General features: G+C 46.3%; 1 protein-coding gene across 1 annotated transcript in view; it reads right to left on the bottom strand.

Annotated features, from left to right (window-relative positions):
* Positions 1-8,129: 8,129 nt before the first annotated feature.
* The window catches only part of GLIS2 (GLIS family zinc finger 2), a 59,370-nt gene continuing 42,244 nt past the window's right edge, over positions 8,130-25,255 (bottom strand). Inside the window, exons 2-7 of the mRNA XM_088464730.1 lie at positions 24,213-24,425; positions 23,403-23,551; positions 22,836-23,009; positions 22,483-22,616; positions 14,806-14,924; positions 8,130-12,959 (exon numbers count right to left, since the gene is read on the bottom strand). Coding sequence (XP_088320856.1) covers positions 12,226-12,959; positions 14,806-14,924; positions 22,483-22,616; positions 22,836-23,009; positions 23,403-23,551; positions 24,213-24,390 — 1,488 coding nt within the window. The 5' untranslated portion in view covers positions 24,391-24,425 and the 3' untranslated portion in view covers positions 8,130-12,225. The remainder of the gene's footprint in view (positions 12,960-14,805; positions 14,925-22,482; positions 22,617-22,835; positions 23,010-23,402; positions 23,552-24,212; positions 24,426-25,255) is intronic.

Raw genomic sequence — 25,255 nt, 5'->3', positions numbered from 1 at the left:
ATCCTGTAAGCCAAAGAAAAAAGTCTCTCCTATGGATTTTTTGTTGTTTTTATGACTAATCCCAAATACTGTATACCTGACTCAGATGTATTGATCAGTGGAAGTGGTGTCAGTCCTCTTAGCGTGTCCTGCGCAAATCCTAGGGGCTGTATATTAATCCACTTATAGCTGTTAGTCCAAGGTTGGAGCGATGAATACAAAGCAATCACAGTCCTCGTAGCGTGTCTTGTGCAGATTTCTGGGGCTGTGTAGTAATTCACTTCCAGTTGCTGCTCCAAAGGTCATATCAGGAAATCGTTGGGTAGTCAAATTAGGTCCATGGAGAGTCCAGACATCCTGGGTTGGTAAAACAGCCTAACAAGTGTTTGTCGATGTATCTTAACGCGTTTCGCTGGATCAATAACATCCAGCTTCATCAGAAGCATGATCCAATTGTACCTGGATGCTCTTTTTATACCATGCAAATCATGGGAACCTAGAGCACCTGTAAAAAATCATTAACTGACACACCCGTTTTTATTAACATATTCTTTAAAAAGTATAAATAAATATAAGCGGAGGCAATCTTACCTGTTTATAGGTTCATAATATAACAATTTTTCTAAAGAACCTTTTTCATATCCCTGGGATTTACCTATTATAATTCACCCAAAAGGGTTGGCCAAATCCCGATCATGTGCATATATTCCAATCACATATAAAAAGAGCATCCAGGTACAATTGGATCATGCTTCTGATGAAGCTGGATGTTATTGATCCAGCGAAACGCGTTAAGATACATCTACAAACACTTGTTAGGCTGTTTTACCAACCCAGGATGTCTGGACTCTCCATGGACCTAATTTGACTACCCAACGATTTCCTGATATGACCTTTGGAGCAGCAACTGGAAGTGAATTACTACACAGCCCCAGAAATCTGCACAAGACACGCTACGAGGACTGTGATTGCTTTGTATTCACCGCTCCAACCTTGGACTAACAGCTATAAGTGGTTTAATATACAGCCCCTAGGATTTGCGCAGGACACGCTAAGAGGACTGATACCTCTTCCACTGATCAATACAGCTGAGTCAGGTATACAGTATTTGGGATTAGTCATAAAAACAACAAAAAATCCATAGGAGAGACTTTTTCTTTGGCTGATGTCATGTAAGGCGTACGCTCTGACAGAGGAGGGCCTGATGATGTCATGTAAGACGTACGCTCTCACCGAGGGGGAGCCTGATGATGTCATGTAAGGCGTACGCTCTGACAGGGGGGCCTGATGATGTCATGTAAGGCGTACACTGACAGGAGAGCCTGATGATGTCATGTAAGACGTACGCTCTGACAGAGGAGAGCCTGATGATGTCATGTAAGACGTACGCTCTGACAGAGGAGAGCCTGATGATGTCATGTAAGGCGTACGCTCTGACAGAGAGCCTGATGATGTCATGTAAGGCGGACGCTCTGACAGTGGGGGAGCCTGATGATGTCATGGAAGGCGTACGCTGGTTTTTATATGTTATATTTATAGCCTAATGATGTCATGTAAGGTGTACACTCTGACAGAGGAGAGCCTGATGATGTCATGTAAGGCGTACGCTCTGACAGAGGAGGGCCTGATGATGTCATGTAAGACATACGCTCTCACCGAGGGGGAGCCTGATGATGTCATGTAAGGCGTACGCTCTGACGGGAGCCTGATGATGTCATGTAAGGCGTACGCTCTGACAGAGTAGAGCCTGATGATGTCATGTAAGGCGGACGCTCTGACAGTGGGGGAGCCTGATGATGTCATGGAAGGTGTACGCTGGTTTTTATATGTTATATTTGTAGCCTAATGATGTCATGTAAGGTGTACGCTCTGACAGAGGAGGGCCTGATGATGTCATGGAAGGCGTACGCTCTGACAGAGGAGGGCCTGATAATGTCATGGAAGGCGTACGCGCTGACAGGAGAGCCTGATGATGTCATGTAAGGCGTACGCTCTGACAGGGGGGTCTGATGATGTCATGTAAGGCGTACGCTCTGACAGAGGAGAGCCTGATGATGTCATGGAAGGCGTACGCGCTGACAGAGGAGGGCCTGATGATGTCATGGAAGGCGTACGCTCTGACAGAGAGGGAGCCTGATGATGTCATGGAAGGCGTACGCGCTGACAGGGGGGCCTAAGCTATACTTGTGCCATCGCCAGAACTCCCAAATACGCATCTGCTAAATAGAAACTGCCCTCCACCCATTATTATATACAGACCGTTACTTGTACAGGGCCTGATTCAGTGCTGTACAGTACTCCGATGTAAACATACATCTCCGCACGCGCAGATGTTGACCTGCGGCATCGCTCGCAGTGTCCTGGACGCCGCAGCCTGATTGACAGGCTGCAGGCGTTCCGTGATGAAGTCGAGGACAGTTTCCCAAAACTGAGGTGAGTCTCCTCCATTTTTGTGGGAGTGCCGAGGACAGTGACGGCGTCCTCCGATACAGATGTATTGGTCTCGGCAGCGGAGATTCTGAGTAGCCTTAGGCTCAGATGGCCAACACTGCGCTGATGGTCATGTTGTAGGTCCGACGCTGCGTCTTGATGCTGCCCCTGGTTCTGCGATGCCGGCAGTAAGCGTCTTTTTCGTGCAGCAGCTGTTGCGGAAGTTCACGTCTATGAGACAGGCCCATATCCAGCGCTCCTAGCAGAGGAGAGTCACAGAGCTGGCCGTGTCAGTCAACGGGTTTGCTCCATGCTGGGGTGGGCAGCTGAAGGATACCTAATCCGGGGCATATACTGCTGCCCTTGCGGACTGGTACCAGTTACACAGCCCAGTATAATACAGCATAACGAACAGGAAATCTGTAGCAAAATATAATAATAATGTTGGAACTGAATCTAATCTAACATCTAGTAATGCAGTCAGGCAGAATTGCACTGTCCAGTGTGGGATCTTATATAGACAGGTGTATGTCTTTCAATCTCATGTCCAGTCAACTGATTTTACAGGTGGACTTCAATTAAGCTGTAGGAACATCTCAAGGATGATCAGTGGAAACAGGATGCACCTGAGCTCAATTTTGAGCTTCATGGCAAAGGCCCATGAATACTTACGTACATGTGATTTCTTAAGGTGCATACACACACACACAACGATTTTTTTAACAATTATCGTTAACTTTATCGATCAATCGTTGAAAATATTGTTCACTATCTGAGTTAAAACGATGAACTATTATCGTTCATGTGCGTTCACGTTTGTAGTTCAGTCAGACTGACCAACTCAACGATTTTCAGTAAGGGAATATGCAAAAATAGTTTTTTTTCCCCTGAAAAAATGAACTAAAATCGTTCATTTACTATATCGTTGTGTGTGTATGCAGCTTAAGCGTTTTTTTTTGTTTGTTTTTTTTTTTTAAATTAAGGTTGCAAAAATCGCAAAAAAACTTTACACGTCATTATGGGGTATTGTGTGTAGAATTTTGAGGACAAAAATGAATTTATTCCATTTTGGAATAAGGCTGTAACATAACAAAATGTGGAAAATGTGAAGCGTTGTGAATACTTTCCAGATGCACTATATATATTATTTAAATCCCATTTGTGGTAAAAAAAAAAAAAAATGTTGACATGAACTGTTGCTCTAACTTTAAACACTAAAATGTTAAACGTAACACTCATTGTTCTGGGGCTGATTGTGTGCTGCAGGGGAAGCCAGATTTACTACCGAATGCCAGTTTCTGCAGGGCTAATGCTTCAAGCAGGATGCCGCTCCGTCCACAGCTGCAACAGAAGCCCCATTGCTAGGTGCTTCCCTGCCCTGTGCGCGCTGCTCAGAATCGCACGGAACAATAGCTACACATCTATAACACTGCTACAGGACAGAACAGTTCAGTGCGATCGCATGGTAGCCACCCCAGAGTCCGACACATAACGCCCGTTACACGTAGAGAGAGATCCGTACTGTATACTAAAATGCGATATTTGCATCTGAAAAAAGGATCCATCCAAATTCTGCTGAAAACGGGATCACCCCCCGGTCACTCGTATATTTCCCTGACCTGCTCCCTCCCCTTGGTGGAGCCCCAGGCTCTGCACCCTGAAACCGCTTGTCCTGGGGCTCCAGGTGGGAGCGGGACAGTGGTAATGTAACATGTAGCCGGTAATGCTGATTGCAGCTGCACCTAATTTTAAAAGTTACATTTTAAAATGTATCATCAAGAAGGTAAAATATTAACATCTGTGACTTTCGCGTTAACCAAGAACTTTCCCCTTGTTCTTCTGCAAAAGCAACTTGGGAGAATTTGGCAACATGTGTCCAAAGTTTTCATCCTGGGGCGTACCCCAGGGTATATTCTCCCTAATTACCCTGAAATAACCAGGTAGCTTTCAGTGGCAAACGCAGGATTTCTAGAGGGGGATTTCCAAAAGCTTGATTTTAAAGTGAGTGTGGCCAGTCCACGAAGAGGGCATAATTACAACGTATCCAGCTTTAATATGCGTCATACAAAGTGTATTGTGTGCAGTAACCCATTATGTGTGTCATACATAGTGTATTTATTGTGTGTCATAATTCCAGCATATACAGGACCAGCGATCACAGTAACCCATTCTGTGTGTCATACATAGTGTATTTGTTGTGTGTCATAATTCCAGCATATATAGGACCAGCGATCACAGTAACCCATTCTGTGTGTCATACATAGTGTATTTATTGTGTGTCATAATTCCAGCATATACAGGACCAGCGATCACAGTAAGCCATTAAATGTATCAGTAGGGCCATCCTGCCTTAGCTGAATGTTTTTATTTTAGATGTGGGCCCCATTCCAGGGCATGGGAGCAAGTCCGGGAGTCTGGGGGAGTAGCAGAAGAATCTAGCACTGCCCTGGATATATATGTACATATTGGGTTCTGTAACAGTGCATGTTTTGCAAATCCCCTAATTGGTGCACAGGTTATTTATTACTGGCTGATACATGTTAAAAGATCCACAGGTGGTGCTATTTATTTCATTTATGATACTGAGAAGAACATGCAGCGCTAGTAAATTCCATTATATTACTATTTCTATTGTGGTCATGGTGTGGGCTGGGGAGGTCGGTTTCCAGGCAGACGGAAACCCCCCCTGCGTTTGCCTATGGCTTTGCTGGGAATCAGCGGACTGAGCTGGCATGTGCCAGCAAAGTCTACCTCTCCCATCAGTCATTGGACATGGCAGTAGAGTGCTGTTATCGGGTGGCTGAATACACATTCAGGGTGATGTATATCACCCACTGCTGTCCTAAGGAATTCCATCCCAGAGCCTACCATTATTTAGGCTTCAGCCACGCCAATTATATCTTTTACACTAGTAGTTGTATACAGTATGGCTGTGTGATGTCATGAAAAGTGTGACGCACTCTTTTCACTCAATGCAGGAAGCAGAGATGTTCTCGGCTATAAAAACTGGAAAGCAAATGTAGTATAGAAATTTTACTTTGTTAATAAAATGAAAACGTACAGTGCCTTGCAAAAGTATTCACCCCCCTTTTGCATTTTGCATGTTTTGTTGCCTCATGACCTGGAATTATAATGGATTGTGTGAAGGTGTGCATCATTTCATTCACAGAACATGCCTACAACTGTGACGTTGTGTTTTTTTTTTTTATATTGTGAATCAAACAACATTTAGGACAACATAACAGAAAACTTTAGTGTGCATAACTATTCACCCCCCTAAAGTCAGTACTTTGTCGAGCCACCTTTTGCGGCAACTACAGCTGCAAGTCGCTTTGGATAAGGCTGGGTACACACGTAAAGATTTTCTGCCCAACAATCCAACTAGTTGATTGGTTGGAATGAAAATCTGGTAACGTATGGGAGTAACTGATGATCAGCAATTTGCTCCTAAATGGCAGAAAACAGATGAAAATGGCCGTCAGACAAGTTTGAACAAATTGTTTAGATCAAACATTTAACAAACAACAGTTTTTGTCCATTTTCTGGTGTTTGGGAGCAAATTGCTGACTGTCATTTACTCCCATACGTTACCAGATTTTCATTCCAACCAATCAACTAGTTGGATGGTTGGACACAAAATCTTTACGTGTGTACCCAGCATAAGTCTCTATGAGCTTGCCACATCTTGCCCCTGGGATTTTTGCCCATTCCTCAAGGCAAAACTGCTCCAGCTCCTTCATGTTGGTTGGTTTCCGCTTGTGAACAGCAATCTTCAAGTCTGACCACAGATTCTCAATTGGATTAAGATCTGGACTTTGACTAGGCCATTCCAACACATTTAAATGTTTCCCCTTAAATCACTCGAGTGTTGCTTTAGCAGTATGCTTCGGGTCATTGTCCTGCTGGAAGGTGAACCTCCGTCCCAGTCTCAAATCACAGGCAGACTGAAACAGGTTTTGCTCAAGAATATCCCTGTATTTAGCACCATCCATCTTTCCCTCAAATCAGTTTCCCAGTCCCTGCTGCTGAAAAACATCCCCACAGCATGATGCTGCCACCACCATGTTTCACTGTGGGGATGGTGTTCCTGGGGTGATGGGATGTGTTGGGTTTGCGCCAGACATAGCGTTTTCCTTGGTGGTCGAAAAGTTCAATTTTAGTCTCATCTGACCAGAGCACCTTCCTCCATACATTTGGGGAGTCGCCCACATGCCTTATTACAAACTAAAATCGTGTCTTCTTATTTTTATCACTAAGTAATGGCTTTTTTCTGGCCACTCTTCCATAAAGCCCAGCTCTATGGCGTGTACGGTTTATTGTGGTCACATGCACAGATACACCAGTCTCTGCTGTGGAACTCTGCAGCTCCTTCAGGGTTACCTTTGGTCTCTGTGCTGCCTCTCTGATTAATGCCCTCCTTGCCCGGTCTGTGAGTTTTGGTGGGCGGCCCTCTCTTGGCAGGTTTGTTGTGGTACCATGTTCCTTTGATGGATTTGATGGTGCTCCGGGGGATCATCAAAGATTTGGATATTTTATTATAACCCATCTCAGAATTGTACTTCTCAACAACTTTGTCCCTGACTTGTTTGGAGAGCTCCTTGGTCTTCATGGTGTGATGCCTCTTGCTTAGTGGTGTTGCAGCCTCTGGGGCCTTTCAGAAATGGTGTGTTATGCTGACAGATCATGGTGCATACACACGGTCAGATGAATGATTTTATCAACGATTTGAACGATTTTTGACTGCATTAAAATGTATGGAATCGTCCAAATCTGACTGCAAACACATCAGATGTCAGATATCGTTATCTGACAAGCGGGAACGTGCATCATTCATCTGACAAACATGTCAGATTTTCCTTCAGATATGAACTGAACGATTTTTTAAATCGTTATTGTACAGATCTGAAGGAAAATCTGACCGTGTGTATGCGCCATTAGATTTCACACAGGTGGACTTCATTTCTCTAATTATGTGACTTCTGAAGGTAATTGGTTGCACCAGAACTTTTGAGGGGCTTCATAGCAAAGGGGGTGATTACATATGCACATGCCAATTTTCAGAATTTTATTTATAAAGATTCTTTCTTATATATATTTTTCTAATTTCACTTCACCAAATTAGACTATATTGTGCAGATCCATCACATAAAATTCAGATTAAAAAATAAAATAAATTACAGGTTGTAATGTAACAAAAAAAGGTAAAAAGCCAAGGGGAGGTGAATACTTTTGCAAGGCACTGTAATTATTGTGACATCTAGGGTTACAATTATGAAGCGGCCCCTGCTTCTCGGCGGGTTGGAACTGAAAATGTAAAGCGGCACTCACAGTCAGTGTAAAGCCCAGAGTGCTTTACACTGAATGTGAGTGCCTCTTTAAATTTTCAGCTCCCAACTCGCTGAGAAGTGGTGGCTTGCAAAAATATAGCTCCAAGTCCTCCCATCTTACTTACCTGAACTGTATAACACAGGACCAGGAGTAACGGCCCTCTCGCAGGCTGGAGGCTCAGCTTAGTTTGCTGTAACAGGATTAGATTGGGATGATTAATGTGTAAAATGGTCCATATGTGTAGAAATCGGCATACGTTCAGGAAGCCGGCTGACGCAATGCCCACAGCCAGCTTCCCGACTACTGAATCCCGGCGAGGGTTAAATGATAGGCGTCGAAATCTCGACGCCTGTCATTTTACCTATCGAAGTGGTGCCGGGCGCGGACAGCCGCGGGGGGGGAGGGTTAGGTTAGGGGCCCCCGGGGGGAGACTTAGGGTTAGGCACCCCCCCCGGGAGGTTAGGCTAGGGGGAGGGCGGGTTAGGCACCCCCCCAGGGGATTTAGGATTAGGTGGCGGGGAAGGGGGAGTTAGGTTTAGGCACTTAGAGCCCCCCTCTAATGGTTAGGGGCGGAGGTTAGGGTTAGGCACCCTAGAGGAGGGTTAGGGGGTAGAATTAGATTAGTTTATACTTACCTTTAGGACGATCGTGATTTCCTCCTCTGTCGGGCTGGCGTTGCCAGCCAGCGGTAAATCATACCGAATGCGTAGAAATCATATGTACAGTATGATCAGGATTGATTAAAAGTAGTGTGATTTCCAGTCACACTATCTTCACCGGGATGCAGCCATCTTGTGCCCTCTCAAGCCAGACAAATTACAGGAAGCCAAACAAAGTTTTTTTTTTTTTTTTTTCTTTTGTTTTATTACATTTTTAATGGTCGAATAAATGCCCCCGACTCAGGGAAGCATCTCGTTGGCAGCTCGCCCCTTAGGGAGCTTACAGGACAATCTCCGCACTCAAGGGGAGCGGTCTCGTCATGGTGCAGTCACTCAGCATCTCTCACGCACACCGAAGCAAGAGCTGTCTTCAATTGGGACAATGAGGGGTTCAAGGACATGAAGGGGGTCGAGGGAGGTTAATTATGATACAGAAGGCACTTTAATTGGCTGCCTGCAGATCATCGCTCGAGTAACCATGGGCGGCCACGCAGAGCATCACTCCCTTACAGCAAATGCTGCGCCTTTAACTTATTGAACTGGGGACGTAAGCTCGGACTCGGGTGTCTCAGACACCCTGCTCCATGTTCTTTAGTTATTACGGTTAAGGAGGACATAATGTTTATTAAAGATATATGGTAGGAGATGCACCGTAAGTTATATACAAATCTGGGAGGACTTCATGTAATGGAATCAGCTACGCTCATATAGGTTCAGTCCACAAAATGGCTACCTCCAGCTGAGCTCCAATATACTAAAGAGGCCGGGAATGAAAGCAAAGCATTAAATATCGTCCAAACTCAAACTTCATGTAGTTAAATAGAGCCACTGCCAGTCTGCTTCAATGTGGAAATGAAAACAGTCTGGACACGTCTGGTGTATGTGCAAAGTAACACGGGACCGCCGAGGCACCATGTTCACCATATTGTCTAATAAGAAATGTGTAAAGCAGGTTTGGGTCACCTATACTGAATATAGACTGCTGAAATCCAAAACTATACAGGAATACAGCTGACGCTGGCCTGGCTGGAAGGCAAAGGGTCCCTCTAGAAATGGGAATGTTGTTTAATACTCAGGGCCAGAAATATGTTATTCTTATTTGTAATGGCTGCAAAAATAAGGCTTTAAAGGAAAACTGTATTTAATATTCATGTTCCTTATGCACTGCTGACTTCCTGTTCTACAGGAAACCGGACCCTGCTTACTGCACATTGATCGATCCGGCTGACCAGCCTTTGCATCGGGCGGCCATATTTGCCTGCACAAGTAGGAGGACACGATTCTGGCGTTCCTGGCTGTGTGTGGCCATCTGTAGATGTGATGGTTTGCACCAATCTTTTCAACATGACTATATCAGCCAATTTTTAATTCATACACCATTAAAAAATATTTTTTATTCTATGTATATGTTTACCTCAGAAAAGAGACATTTACAGTGTCACAAGATACTATATCTAAATAGATTAAAAATCCACATAAAGGATCTTTATATACAATCTTCTGAGACTGTGTATATGTTTATTATTACCAATGTGACAAACTGCTTTTCAAAGGACCAAATTTAGAAACGTGGAGGTATGTCAAAAATTAGTATTTATGAGTATTTGCGATGCATTGGGCCAATTCCCTGATCCCCAGACACCGGCGCATCGGTGAAATCCAATATGTGAGGTTTCACTGACTTGCCGAACCCGATCAAAATATGATTAGGATCAGCAAATCTGGGATTTTTTAACATGAAGAATTTCACCGGTTCCTCGATGGATCGGCGATTGCTGCCGATTGGCATTTCCGATTGTTGGATCGGCTGTACCATACCGATTGGGGAATCTGGGAAATGGGCGCCTGATGTTTGGGCCCTTCAGCTTTCCTTACATCTGTAGAGGGAGGGTTTGGCGTAATAGAAAAATTTGAATTTTTGTTGTTAAATTTTACTTTTAAAAGTTAATTTTTGACGTTGGAAATTAGGCATAAAAAAAATGGGGCATTTAAAATACACAAATGATAAATTATTGTATAGCTCATATCACGCTCCTGAAGATTGAAAGAATTCAGGAAATATATTTTGCTCTTCATTTAGAACCCTATTAAATAGGCCCGCTCATTTTAATTTCTTTCCCATAAATCCGCTATTTGGCATCGGAGTAGAAATTAAAGTGGACCTGGCATGAGGATGGGGCATCGGAATTTTATTTACGTAGATGCGTATTGTTTGTTTTTTGGGTTTTTTGTGTTCATAAATCAAATGTGGCCTCCTCCACCGTCCAATGTGCTAAAACACAGCGCTTTTATCACCTATGCTGTATCTACAGTTTTCCTTTAAGTCCAAAAGTAAATGCATCCATTGCAATCCACTAGACAGTCCTTACGGTAGGTCTAGACCTGTAGAGGGCCACCAAGAGCCACGGGATCGGAGAGCCGTGCATCCGCCAACCTTCATGACAGCAAGTGGACAACAGCAGAACATGAAACACACACACCACGCTCACAGTCTATAACATAGCATGGATTGCTCCTTCACGGACGGAGCTGCGAAGATCCACCCTCCATCTCACACATTGGTAAATGAGGAATATATAGGGACATGATTGGCTTAAAAAGCAAAATTTGTGCACACTCTCTGGAGAAGCGGCGAGAAGCGGCATTCACTGCGCCTGAATGCGTTGTCATGAGATACCCACAGGAGGGGAGGCGGGGGAACGGGGGCCTTCTTGTGTTAAGAGAAATCGGCTGTGGAGAACGGTTTTCAGACAGTATTATTGGCAAAGTGCAGAGAGTGGTTTAGTGCATAGGTATATGTGCGGAATAAAGGAATGATTAATGGAATGTAGGAAAGATGATTTACGGAATTGGGGGAGATTTATCAAATCTCAGAGAGAGATAAAGTACCAACCAATCAGCTTCTGTCATTTTACAGTTTGTGCTAGAAAAATGACAGTTTGGAGCCGGTTGGTTGTCACTTTGGGGCATATTTCAAACACATGACAGTTAGGAGCTGATTGGTTGGAGCACCATCTAAGATTAGTAACGAGTGATGATAAGAATATCACTCGTTGATAAATCTGGGCCTTTATCTCTCTCTCCAAGCTTTGAGTAATCTCCCCCATAGAGAGCTGAGATCAAGCACAACAGACGATAAAATCTGAGAGGGGAACATGCTCTGGAGTAAGAGTGAGACAGGAAATGGCCGCAGGGATTTGAGAGTGTCTAAGGGCATTGTAATAGATCTGATCTACAGGAAAGTCAATGAGTACTGCAGAGAATTGGAGAGTGGATAATAAATCGAGTGTCCCCCAGACTATCCACACTCCGCTCCCTCTTGTCATCGCAGAGTCCGCTCGGCCTGAGCATCTCCCATATTATTGCTTTTCTCAGAAGGCAAAGTGACGCCTTCTCTCGTGAATTCTGAGAAACAAAAGACTGCAGATAACAACGTAACTCCACCTGGCCTCGGGTTCCCCCCCCCAAACATCACAAAGTGCTTCGCTCTCCTCAGTCTCTCTCATCGAACCTTACAGAATAGTCCTTGATAAGTCTCGTTACTGTATAAATCACTCTACTGATTGGCAAGTCATCCCGCCGGTTTGGTCCCACATACAAAACGAAAAAGCGATTCTGCAGGCAACGCAAAGTAATATATATCCGGTCACCCTCTCTTCACAAGGCCGAAGAAACACATTCTCTGTATTGGTGCTTGTGCAAAAATTTGGCGGGAGTCACGGGCCGGGAATAGAACTGGGTTATACCTCTTCCAAGAAGGAGGAGCCTGTATCAGGGCGTGTATGTAGGAGGTGGGCCCAGGTGGAAAGTTACAGGGGGCTTGGCCTTCTCAGTTGACCACTGCCGGTTTCAGTAACACAGACCCTGGAGGGATGACCACCCATCCTGGCAGCAGGGAATCTGTGCCCACTCCAGGTGAAAGATCTAGTACCCCTGCAGGCAGCAGCGAGAGCCCATCCACCGAACCAAGCCTCATCTTTGACACCTCAGTCCTCTCGCTGCTCTCTGACCTTTGACCCCTGGGTCGCTTCTCACTTTCCGCTTTCCCTGCTGTAACCAAGGAGACTAAAGGTAGACCGAGACCTGCCGCAGAGTAAGCCTGAGACAAGAGGGAGCCTTTTGCCAGGTTCAGAGGGGACCCCGCCAACGTCAGCATGGGATTTGGTAAACCTGCCAGGGCCGATGCTACTCCAGTGCAAGCCAATGAGCTGAGGTCCAAAGGTCCTGGTGCCAATGGTATTGGCAGCGTCTGACTGCCGAAGATGGCCGCTGGATTGGGAATGATGAGCTGGGCACCGCTTGCATAGCTGCTATCCCCCGTCATTGGCATTTTGGGCGGCTGGTGTATTTTCAGCAACTGGCGCTGTTGATGCGAGATGAAGTGGCCGTGGGCCTTGATGTGCTTCCGTAGGGAGCTAGGGTCTGTGTAGCGCTTCTGGCACCCTGGCATCTTGCAGTAGTAGGGCTTGTCCACGTAGTGAGTGCGCGTATGCTTGAAACGGTCACTGGAGTTGGAGTAACGCTTGTTGCAGCCCTCGTAGGGGCACATGTAGGGTTTTTCACCTGCAGAAACAAAAAAAATATAACTTAATTGACCTTTTAGAAGACGTGGGGTGAAAAGGCTCCATCTGGAGGGGGCAGAATGGGAAGCCATGCTAGGAATGAGCAGTGAAACGGGGTTTGAGCAGGGTTGCATAAAATTGGATTTTTATTTTATTTTTTTTTTAAATCAAAAACTGATTTTTTTTTTTTCTTTAAATAAATTAAATAAATCAGTTTTTGATTTTTAAAAAAATAAAAAATAAAAAACGGATTTATTTTATTTAAATCAGATTTTTTTGGATTTAAATTGGATTTTTTATTTAAAAATATTTTTAAGTAAACGTTTTACATTTTTAAACTTTTAAATAGTTTTAATTTATTTAAAGAAAAAAAAAAAATTTAAAAGTTTAAAAATGTAAAACGTTTACTTAAAAATATTTTTAAATAAAAAATCCTATTTAAATCCAAAAAAATCTGATTTAAATAAAATAAATCCGTTTTTTATTTTTTATTTTTTTTAAAAATCCAATTTTATTTAACCCTGGAACTTAAGTGGAATATAGGGAAATGACCTGCCAGTTCACAGAGGGTCTAGGTGAGTGGCAGTTCTTTCATCCATGACCTGTGGTAACATGATTGCGTGACTCTGTGACCCTTCAGCTACCACCTCTCTGAGACAAGGGGGTTAAACATATATGTCCCAATTAACGTGCACCTGGCACCTATGTATAGTGGAGGACGATATATAATTACGTAGTCAGTGAGGTTAAAAAAAAGACACCGGCTCATGTAGCTCAACTGCAAATAAATTCTAATGGTACTGATTCACAGGAAGACAAAACCCCCTGTGTGTAACTGATCTTCACAGGGAGAAAAAATTCCCCCGAACGCCAAAAACAGCAACTTGATCAATTTCCTGAATGAATCATTCGCATATTGTCCTTATTATAGCTGCAGACAGGATTTCATATAAAGAAATAATCCTATGATGATGGTAAAACATCCCCTGTACAAGTCCATGACCCCCCTGAGGCGAATTAATTTGACCACGCGTTTCACAAAATGTGCGGCTGCGCTCATTTCACATTATCACAATACAACATATTGCCTTTAGTACATCCCACCCATAAACAGACTATGGATTTGCATGTGCCAGCAGTAGGTGTAGGTGTGTACAGATACCTAAGGTATAAATAAAGGTTATAAATGATGGGATAAATACTGCCACCCTGTGGAATGAGCCGGTAATAACAGATAAATAAGATTGAAGCTGGTTGGATAAATGTTTTACTACATACAGTATAGCACAAATGTTCAGATGCTACCAGTAAAACTTGGCATGGGAGATTAAATGGTGCCCGTGTATACTGGGCAGATGATATAATAGAGTATTTGTTCGTATAGCTAAACTGTACATTGCAGAGCCTCACATAAGGGCGTTAGACAGTAAGCTCTATTTGGGCAGTGTCTGAATATGAATGACATATTCTCTCTATTTTTTATGCTAAATATTCAAGAAAGTATCCGCCGCAGGAGATGAGAGAAAGCAAAGGGGCTGCTTCTGAGTCCAATGCAGACTAGCCTTACTATTGTTACCATTTTCTGAATAATTCAGGCCCATCTAAGGCTTGTATTAGGGTTACTGTCCTGAACATTGATTCATCCTTCATAATGTCTGCCTCCAGGACTCAGGTAGTCTTTAGGGCAGGGAACCTTTTTTCTGCCGAGGGCCATTTTGATATATATAACATTATTTGCGGGCCTGGTTTAGGCCATGCCCCCTCTGTGTGATGTCACATGGGGGCGGGGTCACAATCGCCGGTGAGTACTTGGCACTGTGTACAGCAGGGGGCAGTGGTGGGCCTACCTGTATGTGACCGGTTGTGTATCTTCAGGTTTTCCAGCCGTGAGAAGCTCTTGTGACAAGTCGGGCAGCAGTGCGGCCTCTCGTTAGTGTGGGTCCGGATGTGAATCAGCATCTTGTACCTGCGGGTGGAGCAGAAATGCGTCATATATTAAGCAAGAGTATCTGATGCACCAAAGGACAGGCTGCGTATGAACCTGTAAAAAAAAAAAAAAAAAAAAGTTTTGTCCCTTAGAATCTCAGAACAGCCAGCCGTGCAGAATAGAATTCAGAAGTTGCTTGGTGACTGCTGCCAGATTTCTGCGAGTGCCTAGTTACTAAAACAAATTTTCAGAAAAGAAATGTGGACCTGCAGCACTAATGCCATTCTGTGAGAATGATGACATATACATATATACGTTCATACTGACGGATGGGGGGGGGGGGTTGATGTCATCTGGGAGTTACAAAGCCTTATTCTTCCTGCAAAGGAATTGTAAGCCGTGGCAGGGATTCTGTACCTGACTCAAAGTCCCATACAATCCGCACGTAATTCGCGAATGCACGAAAATGTCTGGAAACCCCCGCGGCGCATGCGTTACAAGGCGTATGTATGCACCAAGGCGATACTGCGTTCCAGGCGCGTTATGGGAGCGTCGCAGGCGTGTCAGTGCAAGCAGCTGCGTACACAGGCGCAGGCATAGGAGGCCGTGGGCAGGTGGAGACACCACACCTGCCATAGGGCTGATGATGGTGGCGTGTGGACGCACCAATCGGTATTACAGCGTGTACGGGTGCTAAAGTGGGCGTTTCAGTCCAGACACAGTCAGCCGCATGGATGTACACAAAAGGAAGGAGGATGTAACGGCATCTGCATAAAGTCGCAGACAAGCCACCGCCATAGACACAGCGGCGTGCGATTTTGCGTGCGTCTAAGAACCAGGCCCCCGTGTTACACTGAGACGTCTCTTGCACCTTTACAAATGTCACTTAATACAACAAAGCACAATACCCAGCACAACTCCAGGACTAATACACAGCGAGATGTACGACAGGCGCAATCAGTACACTCCCAATATTTTATCATCAAAAATAATTTGGGGTGGGGGTATAATACTGACCGTCGACACTAAGGGTGCATACACACGGTCATATTTTGTGTCAGATCTGAACGATAATGATTTTAAAAATCGTTCAGTTGTTCATATCTGATGTCAGATAACGATATCTGACATCTGATAGTGTTTGCAGTAAGATTTGGACGATTTCATTCATTTTAATACAGTCTGAAATCTTTCAAATCGTTGGTAAAAATTGTCCAATCGTTCATCTGACAGATCTGACCGTGTGTATGCACCATTAGAATGCCGGCACCAGAATCCCGACACCTGTCATTATCCTAGCACCAATACTGGGGTTATTGGGAGGGTTATGGTTAGGAACTAAGGGGGGAGGGATAGTTACAAGGGGAGAGGGTTAGGGTTAGGTACTAGGAGGAGAGGGTTAGGAACTATGGGGAGGGTTAGGTACTAGGGGGAGAGGGTTATGGTTAGGAACTAGGGGGAAGTGTTAGGTACTAGGAGGAGGGTTAGGCACTAGGGGGAGAGGGTTAGGTGCTAGGGGGAGGTTAGGGTTAGGCACTAGGGGGAGGGTTAGGTACTAGGAGAAGAGGATTAGGGTTAGGTACTAGGGGGAGGGTTAGGTACTAGGGGGAGGGTTAGGTACTAGGAGGAGAGGGTTAGGAACTATGGGGAGGGTTAGGTACTAGGGGGAGAGGGTTTGGGTTAGGCACTAGGGGGAGGGTTAGGTACTAGGAGGAGAGGGTTATGGTTAGGAACTAGGGGGAGAGGGTTAGGCACTAGGGGGAGGGTTAGGTACTAGGGGGAGGGTTAGGCACTGGGGGGGGGTTAGGTGCTAGGGGGAGGGGGTTAGGTGCTAGGGGGAGAAGGTTAGGGTTAGGCACTAGGAGAGGCTTAGGGTTAGGCACTAAGGGGAGGCTTAGGTACTAGGGGGAGGGTTAGGTACTAGGAGAAGAGGATTAGGGTTAGGTGCTAGGGGGAGAGGGTTAGGTACTAGGAGGAGGGTTAGGTACTAGGGTGAGGGTTAGGTACTAGGAGGAGGGTTAGGTACTAGGGGGAGAGGGTTAGGTACTAGGGGGTTAGGTACTAGGAGGAGGGTTAGGTACTAGGGGGAGAGGGTTAGGCACTAGGGGGAGAGGGTTAGGTACTAGGAGGAGGGTTAGGTACTAGGGGGAGAGGGTTAGGCACTAGGGGGAGAGGGTTAGGTACTAGGGGGAGGGTTACGTATTAGGAGGAGGGTTAGGTACTAGGGGGGAGAGGGTTAGGAACTAAGGGGGAGGGTTAGGTACTAGGGGGGGAGGTTAGGATTAGGCACTTTGGGGAGGGTTAGGTACCCAGGGGGAGAGGTTAGGTTTAGGAAACGGTGGAGGGTTAGGGGTAGGGAGAGGGGGTGGGTTAGGATTCTAACCACCGGCATCCCGTACCCAACCCATTAATTTGACACATAAATGAGACTCAACAGAGCAGAACTTTGAAGTGAAGTTTGTATTCTGTTCTTACTGATGCCAGGTTTCCTTTGTGCCATACAAGCATCACTGGCTGCAGGATGGTAAGTAGAGTGTTGCCCACCTAGACTGTATAAGTTATGGTCGGGACACACTGGGTCAACTAGCAATCGTGCAGATGGACGGGGTGATTTCCCTTCGCCCCAGACCATCACAGATTGCCAAGACACACTAGACGATTTCATGAAAGACGGAGCCGTACCCGTACCTTGTGCCATCCTCCATTAAAATGCTGTACACACACTATTGTTCATAGACCATGCTGCGCAGTCAAACGATTTCGTATGTCGTCCGCAGTTGTGTATACACACTAGACAATTTGTCATTCCAATATGGCAAATTGTCCCAATAATGTTCTAGCGTGTACCCACCCTTACTGTAACGGGGGGCGCCATAGTGACTATCAACTCATTACAGACTTAGGGGTCTATTTACTAAACAGTGTTAGGAGACAGAGTGAAAAGTGATAAGAAAGTGATAATGTGCCAGCCAATCAGCTCCCAACTGTCATTTGCCAAACACAGCCTGTGAGATGACAGTTGGGAGCTGATTGGCTTGCACCTTATCACTTTCTTATCACTTTTCACTCTGTCTCCTAACACTGCTTAGCAAATAGACCCCTAAAGGTGGGTACACACCTGACAGATATATCTGCAGATGATGGTCGTTCATACACACTGAACGGCCATCATCTGCTTGTGCCCTCGGGTGCCGGCAGCCAGTGGGCGGGTCGGGGCCATGTCCCACTCCCCTCCTTGCGGTCGCCGCTGTGTGTGTACGGGCGGTCACGCACTTGCCGATGGACAGATATGTCTGCAGCACAGTCAATGCGATATGTATCTGTCAGTGTGTACCCAGCAAATTACATGCTCCCTCTAAATACGCTCTGTGGGGACACAATAATATCCTGGGTTCCTCTAGATGGCGCCATTGCTTCTACTTTCTGTCAACATTACAAGGAGTTAATGAACATTTATGTATCCACATGCATTTCTATATAGTGCCTGCATATTCCATAGCGCACTACAATAGGAAACGCCGTAATAAAACGAGGTTTTTGTATTACCACAGAGAGGGATGATTTGTAGATAATAAACAGAATGTTAAGTTTCGTAAAGATTTTTTCCAAATCTCTAATGCTGGCCATACACCTGCAGGACCAGCATCAGATCCGATTCAGCATCCGACTCCCCGGAGCTCCCCGGCTGTCCCGGCAGTATGTCTGTTGTTTTTCTTAGCACAGGATCTGTCGTATGATCGATCCTGTGCCTCACGCACTCATCAGGGAAACAGTCATTGAAATGACTTGAATTTCCGCACGATGGATCGCATGAACAAAATAAACGGCACAATCTGCACACGATACGATGGAACATATGGGCTGCACATCTGATCATACGATCCGATTATAGGAGCTGCGGGAGCGCGCATCGGATCGTATCTTACTAAAATAATACACGATTTTCACAAGATCCATCTTATGACTCGACGAAAATCTGGCAACCGGCCCGAAATCGTGCAGGTGTATGGCCAGCTTTAGTCTGAAGGGGGCGAGGAGGTTTTGGGGCCTGATTCTGAGGGTACTGGTGGTTACCTGTCTGTGACTGTACGCAAATGACCTACTAAAGCCTCCCATTATGTGCCTCCGTACAGCCGCACGTGCGAGGACTGAGACGCCCACTTTTAGCACCCGTGCACGCTATAATACCGATGGGTGCATCTTTATACATTACCAGCAGTCGCACCATGGAAACTTGCACCTCGCGCATTAACGCCCGGAGCTATTCATTTATAAGCCCATAACCCCTAGATTCCGGATTAAGCGCCCTGGGTTAATGCGACCACTTCGGCCGGGGTAAGTAGGACCATCTGGAGGGTGCAAACAGAATTCCGCGGTAAGTGCAGCCCTGTGTCTGATCGAATCTGCCCCTTGGAAACTGATTCAGATTTACAGGCGAGGCGGACGCCATTACACAGGCATTGCGCGCGCAGAACTAAAGTTCTACGCATCTATGCAACCGCAGCACCCTACCCGTGCGCTTTGCATCAGAGCACTCATAAGGTTTGTGGGATACATCAGACTACTCTAACTGTTGGCAGGCAATGCTACTTATGTCATTTATTATATTTATAATTCTGTGATTATTACACTGCTGAATTATTGATACATGTCCTAACATTTATACCGGTGAATCGTCAAACTTGTTAAGAGGCAAAACAGTGTGAGTTTGCCTCACTATACCTTCAAGACATATATGGCTATAAATGTCACTTGTGGATTCTATATATGGGAAGTATATTTGATGGTAGGCACAAATACACCTTACCATTATCTCCCCCTTGCTGTACAGTACTCTCAGCTGCCAGTCACGTCTATTTAGCACACGGCAGCCAGCAGAAGCGTTAGGATATCTCTACACAAACTCTTCATCTCCCTTTGGGGCCTATTCTTCAATAATCGGGAATTGGTACCGATAATTGTCATTTCTTATCTCCGATTATCACCGCAATAAGAAATGAAGAATCGCCGGGATGTAACATTAATCACGCGCAGGGACAGAGGCTCCGATGGAAGATGTCTATGAAGGAAAGGGATCACTAATGGTTCGGGACCTGGCTGCACTTACGTGATCACTAGACTACGCATGAGTGAGCGCAGCGTATCGGGGAGGGATCCCTGTCCCGGAAACTCTTGCAGCGCGCAGCCTATAGGCTACCGGGTCATGTAGATGTAAGCTTGTGAGCAGGGCCCTCTTACCTAATTTTCAATCTGCCAATACCCAGTCTTGTTTATTATTATTACGGACTTGTTCCCAATCACAATGCACAACCCTTGCGCTGTATATAATAAAATGTTAATAAATTTAAAGACCGCCTCAGAGTGACCCCAATACAAAAGAGTACTAATCCCTTTCTGATTCATTTTCATTCCTCTAGATCAGGGATGGGGAACCTCCTGTTCGGGGGCCGTATAAGGCCCGCGGAATCATTTGATCTGAGCTTTTTCCTGCTAGCCTCATCTGGATAACAGGGGGCCTAGAATGTCACACTGCAGCCAGAATCTATGCAGCAGTGCTGCCTGGAGTGTCCTTAGGATGTTCTCAGACGGTCACACCGCTGCCCTTACAGCTCCGCAGAGCATCCTGAGGGTGTCCGGGCATTGCTGTAATCACTGGCGATTGTGGCCCCGTCCCCGTATGACATCACACGGCGGGGCGTGACCTGCACCAGGCGCGTGAATAATGTTATATACAGTATATCAAATGGCCCTCGGCAGAAAAAAGGTTCCCCACCCCTGCTCTAGGGGAGCCACCTCCATCTTCTGATTACTAAACCAAACTAACTTTGCCTCTAGTTATACTAAAAACAGAAATTGTTTGGCGATCATCATTAGCAGTATATTTACTAAATGTCGATTATAATCGATTAAAAAAAACGATCAAGATCGATCAACATCGATGTTTTGTTTCTGGTGCTAAATCACACATTTACTAAAAAAAAAATTCAAAAGTTGACTGTTAGTAAATGTGTGATTTAGCCCCAGAAACACAACATCGATTTTAATTGGTTTTGATCGATTTTAAATCGATTAAAATCAACCTTTAGTAATACCCCTTAGACTCATCCAGTGCATGAATCTTTCTTTCGTTTCTTTACAGGGAATGTAACAGTAGATGTACTAAGCCTTGTGGAGAGAGAGAGGTGAAGGGGTCTTTGTACTAAGCCTTGGAGATAGATAAAGTACCAACCGATCAGCTCCTAACCCCATGTTACAGGCTGTGTTTGAAAAGTGACAGTTAGGAGCTGATTGGTTGGTATTTTATCTCTCCAAGGCTTAGTACATAGACTCCTAAGTACCAACCAATCAGCTCCTAACTGTCATGTTACCGGCTGTGTTTGAAAAATGACAGGAGCTGATTGGTTGGTACTTTATCTCTCTCCAAGGCTTTAGTACATCTTCCCCCCCCTAGTTTGTAACTCTACCTGGGCAGGAACTAATATGAATTAAGGAAACATCTATGTTAAAGCTAAATGTCTGACACTGGTGTCTCTGTTACTGGTTACACAAAACCGCCTGATGCTACATCCTTACCTTTCATCTCTCTGGGTCTGCAACACATCAGGCACATACTGTATGAGGAGATGCACTAAGCCTTGGAGAGAGATAAAGTACCACCCAATCAGCTCCTGTCATCTTTACAAGCTGATTGGTTTTATCTCGCTAGACTATATTTCCCTCCGAGCTTTGATACAGCTCCCCCATAGGTCGCTTATCTCTGGTCACCCAGATTCTGACCAGACACCAGGTGATAATGATCTGTGCTCTGTGCTCCTGCTGCTCCCGCACTGTCCTGGCACAGGGAGAGGTCAGAGGTGAGGGGTGATCTATGGGCAGGGACTCAGGAATATTGACCCTGTAACTATGGAGTCCTTGCTCCCCTTTGACCGCACAGTACAGTGAGTGGGGGCAGAGCTTCCAGCGCTGGGGAGGGGGGAGGGGGGGGGAGAGGGCTTAGTACCAATGAACATTCAATGCCCGCCCAGGTTACTGTGTACATTCACAAATGGGACGTTTATCACATCATTTACTTTTTAATCGTACAGCGGAAGCCCGTTCCGCAGCCTGTACCCAACCGCACTGCGCCCGTACTCGTCCGATTGTTAGCGCCGGCTACCACCAGCCCTATACTTTCTGCGTACACTCACCTCTGAATAACCCCAAATTCCGTCTGTACACCCACGGCACACTTATCCTAGGTGAGGGCGCCCGGCTGCAGTCATGCCATTATGCTACAAGCAGGAATGCGGCTGATGTGCGTACGACTACCCAGTAAATTGGTAGGGAGGCTCCGATGCATGCACTGAGGCCAAAAATCACAAGATCCGTTCGCATGGAGACCTTGCGTGCATCTCTGGATCAGGCTCTGTATGTGTAGCATGAAAGCTGCACAGTGGAAAGCATCGCAGGGTCAGCCGCGCAATTCCCTGAAGCATTTACCTGCAGTCATCCATACATATATTCTGTGGCTACTGTGAGATTAGTGTGCTTTGCCCATTTTGCAGTAGGCTCTCGTTTGAGGACCCTGACAGCCCCCCGTGTGTTCAGGCCATCTTACCTGGCATTGAATCCCCTGCCACGGCGGGCACATCCCTCCCAGTGGCAACAATACCCGGCATCCTTTTCCGGCTTCACGTGGAAATCGTTAACGTGATCCACCAACTCTTGTAGTAACTCGAAAAGACGATTGCACTGGAAAGTCAGAGGTCAAAGGTGAGGCTAAGCATGAGGTGAGGAATGTAAGGAGTGTGGGGGGGGGGGGGGGGAGATACAGAGGGAGAGGAAGAAACCAGATGGTGTATAACAGTACAGTGTAGAGGTTCTGACTGATAACAGAGAACACTAGAACAGACATTTGGAGACAGTCATGTGACCAGTAGAAAACAAGAGGCTGCAGAGGGGCAGGTTTACCTTTGCCCACTGGCACACCAGCTGTTTCTGCTCCGTGTATTCCAGGGAGAGACGTCTCTCTTTGGGGGGAGTCAGGAACATGGAAGGTGGGAGCTGAAAGCCGGAGCTGAGGGGCAGGAAGAACTGGAAGGGACTAGCGACTGCATCACCAATGCAGCGCAGTGACGGAATGTCCTGAGGGCAGAGAGAACAGAAGTCAGGTGGGGATGGGACCGACAGGGAGATATGAACACAGCGAGATGTCATTCTCAGGAAACTACAGGAGAGAACATTCAATCCTATCCTCTATTCTGGGGAATGCAGTCTGCATCGCCTCTAGGTGTACACGTGAGGTCTGCACAAATTATGACATGCAATGTGGGACAGCTCTGGGCTACACATGAACTTGAAGCGGAACCTTCTTGTGTAAAACATGTTTGAAGAGGGAGCCGTTAGGTCTGATGCCTCCGAGTCACTGTGACTGATCAGCCGCGCGGAACGCTGCCCCCTACAGGTTTGGGCAACTTTGAGTTTCATAGGTTCAGAGGTCTGTTTTGTACTAAATATCACTGGTGACAAGCGACTCACCAATGGGGTGTCCCCTCCAGCCACCCTTTCGGGGGACAAGGACGCACGGCTTGGGGAGTCCATACCGGAAGAGGGGGAGAGGCTGAGGTCCACGACTGGGGGAGAAGAAAAGGGGGGACTGTCTCCTTCCCGAAAACGAGACAGGAACCCTGTACAGACAAAGCAGGAAAGTGATGGTTAACCAGAGAGAGATGCAGGGCCCTGATAGAGGTTTGGGGGGCAGGAATATATTAGTACATGGCACAGTGCAGATGATTGGTGATGACGTAGGGCAGGGCACTGGTAAAGGTCCGAGGGGAATGAACATGTCAGTACATGGCACAGTGCAGATGGTAGAGGTTAGGGGGGCAGGAACATGTCCGTACATGGCACAGTGCAGATGGTTGGTGATGACGTAGGGCAGGAGACTGGTATGGGTTAGGGGGGCAGGAACATTTCAGTACATGGCACAGTGCAGATGGTCGGTGATAACGTAGGGCAGGGTAAGAGATGCAGGGCACTGCCAGAGGATAGGGGGGACGGAAAATGTCAGTACATGGCACAGTGTAGATGGTAGAGGTTAGGGGGGCAGGAACATGTCCGTACATGGCACAGTGCAGATGGTTGGTGATGACGTAGGGCAGGAGACTGGTAGAGGTCAGAGGGGCAGGAACATGTCAGTACATGGCACGGTACATGCCGTGATGACGCAGAGCAGGGCAAGTGGCACAGCGGAGAGGACACAGGCACATATACAAATATAAGCAGGTATATGCCATGGGGACAGAGCAATGCCAGGAACATGGGCACTACAGACACAGACAGGATTACCTGGTGGGGGCGAGGAGCACACAGGGGTGATAACAGTCGTCCCATCATCTCTAATCATCAGCTCATGGTGCACAGAGCGTTTCCGACCGCTCCCCCCACCGCGCTCGCGCTTCTCTCGTGCTGCCCGCAGCTTAGAGATGCTGAGCTTTAGGTCCAAGGGCTCGTCCAGTGAGTGCATGGTCAGCGGCTACGCCCGGAGCGCCCCCAGCTGTCCTGTGTGGGGGAGAGAAGAAGTGAATTAGAGACAGCCCAGGCAGCTTTACTCATTTATCCCAGGGATTGTCAGAAACCTGCAGAACATTGCATCCTTAACCCCTTGCTTGTTACAAACCTGCAGAACATCACTTCTTTACAGTACCATGTGGCCTGTCGCAGAGCTAAGGGTTAAGTGAGTTTGTGTGCCTGGGTGCCGTGTCAGTGAGAGGGTACTACCGATTGCCACGTGTGGTTTCCTCCAGAATGAGGGGGGCATAGTATCCCCCTGCAAATGCCCCCTCTCCTAAGGGAATCTGGGAGAGGGAGGGTCACCCATCTAGTGCCATGTGGGGATAAAGGCGTGTCCCCCCCACCCCCATACTGGGCACATGGCCAGCCACGGCCAGACACGGAGGAATGTCAGCAGGCCTGGGAGCACTGTGGAGAGGAGAGGAGAGGAGAGAAGCTGGGAGGGTGGAGGGGTGTAGAGGGGGAAGGACAATGAGACAGAGGACAGGAAAGAGAGTGGAAGGGGGGAACGTACAGGAGGAAGAGAGAGAGAGCCAGTGGGGAAGTCATTAGGTGACAGGTAGCCGGTGGGGGCTGTGAGATTGGAGGAGGAACGTGCTGGAGCTCAGTAAGAGGCACAGACCCATACATAAGGGAATGGCAGAAACATACGTACATACGTACATACATACATACATACATACGAGTGCACACATGCAACCGCTGTGCATAGATAAGTAGTTACAGACACAGGCAAGCATACAATCTATTTATCTATAACAATACATACGGTTATAGTTTATCCATTGCATGAACCTCTTAAGCAACCTGCTATGAAT

Source organism: Taudactylus pleione, unplaced genomic scaffold (genome assembly GCF_031769625.1).
Source record: "Taudactylus pleione unplaced genomic scaffold, aTauple2 ptg000061l, whole genome shotgun sequence".
NCBI classification, from domain to species: domain Eukaryota; kingdom Metazoa; phylum Chordata; class Amphibia; order Anura; family Myobatrachidae; genus Taudactylus; species Taudactylus pleione.
The sequence above is the reverse complement of the archived record's forward strand: the minus strand, read 5'-3'. Positions and strand labels throughout refer to the sequence as shown.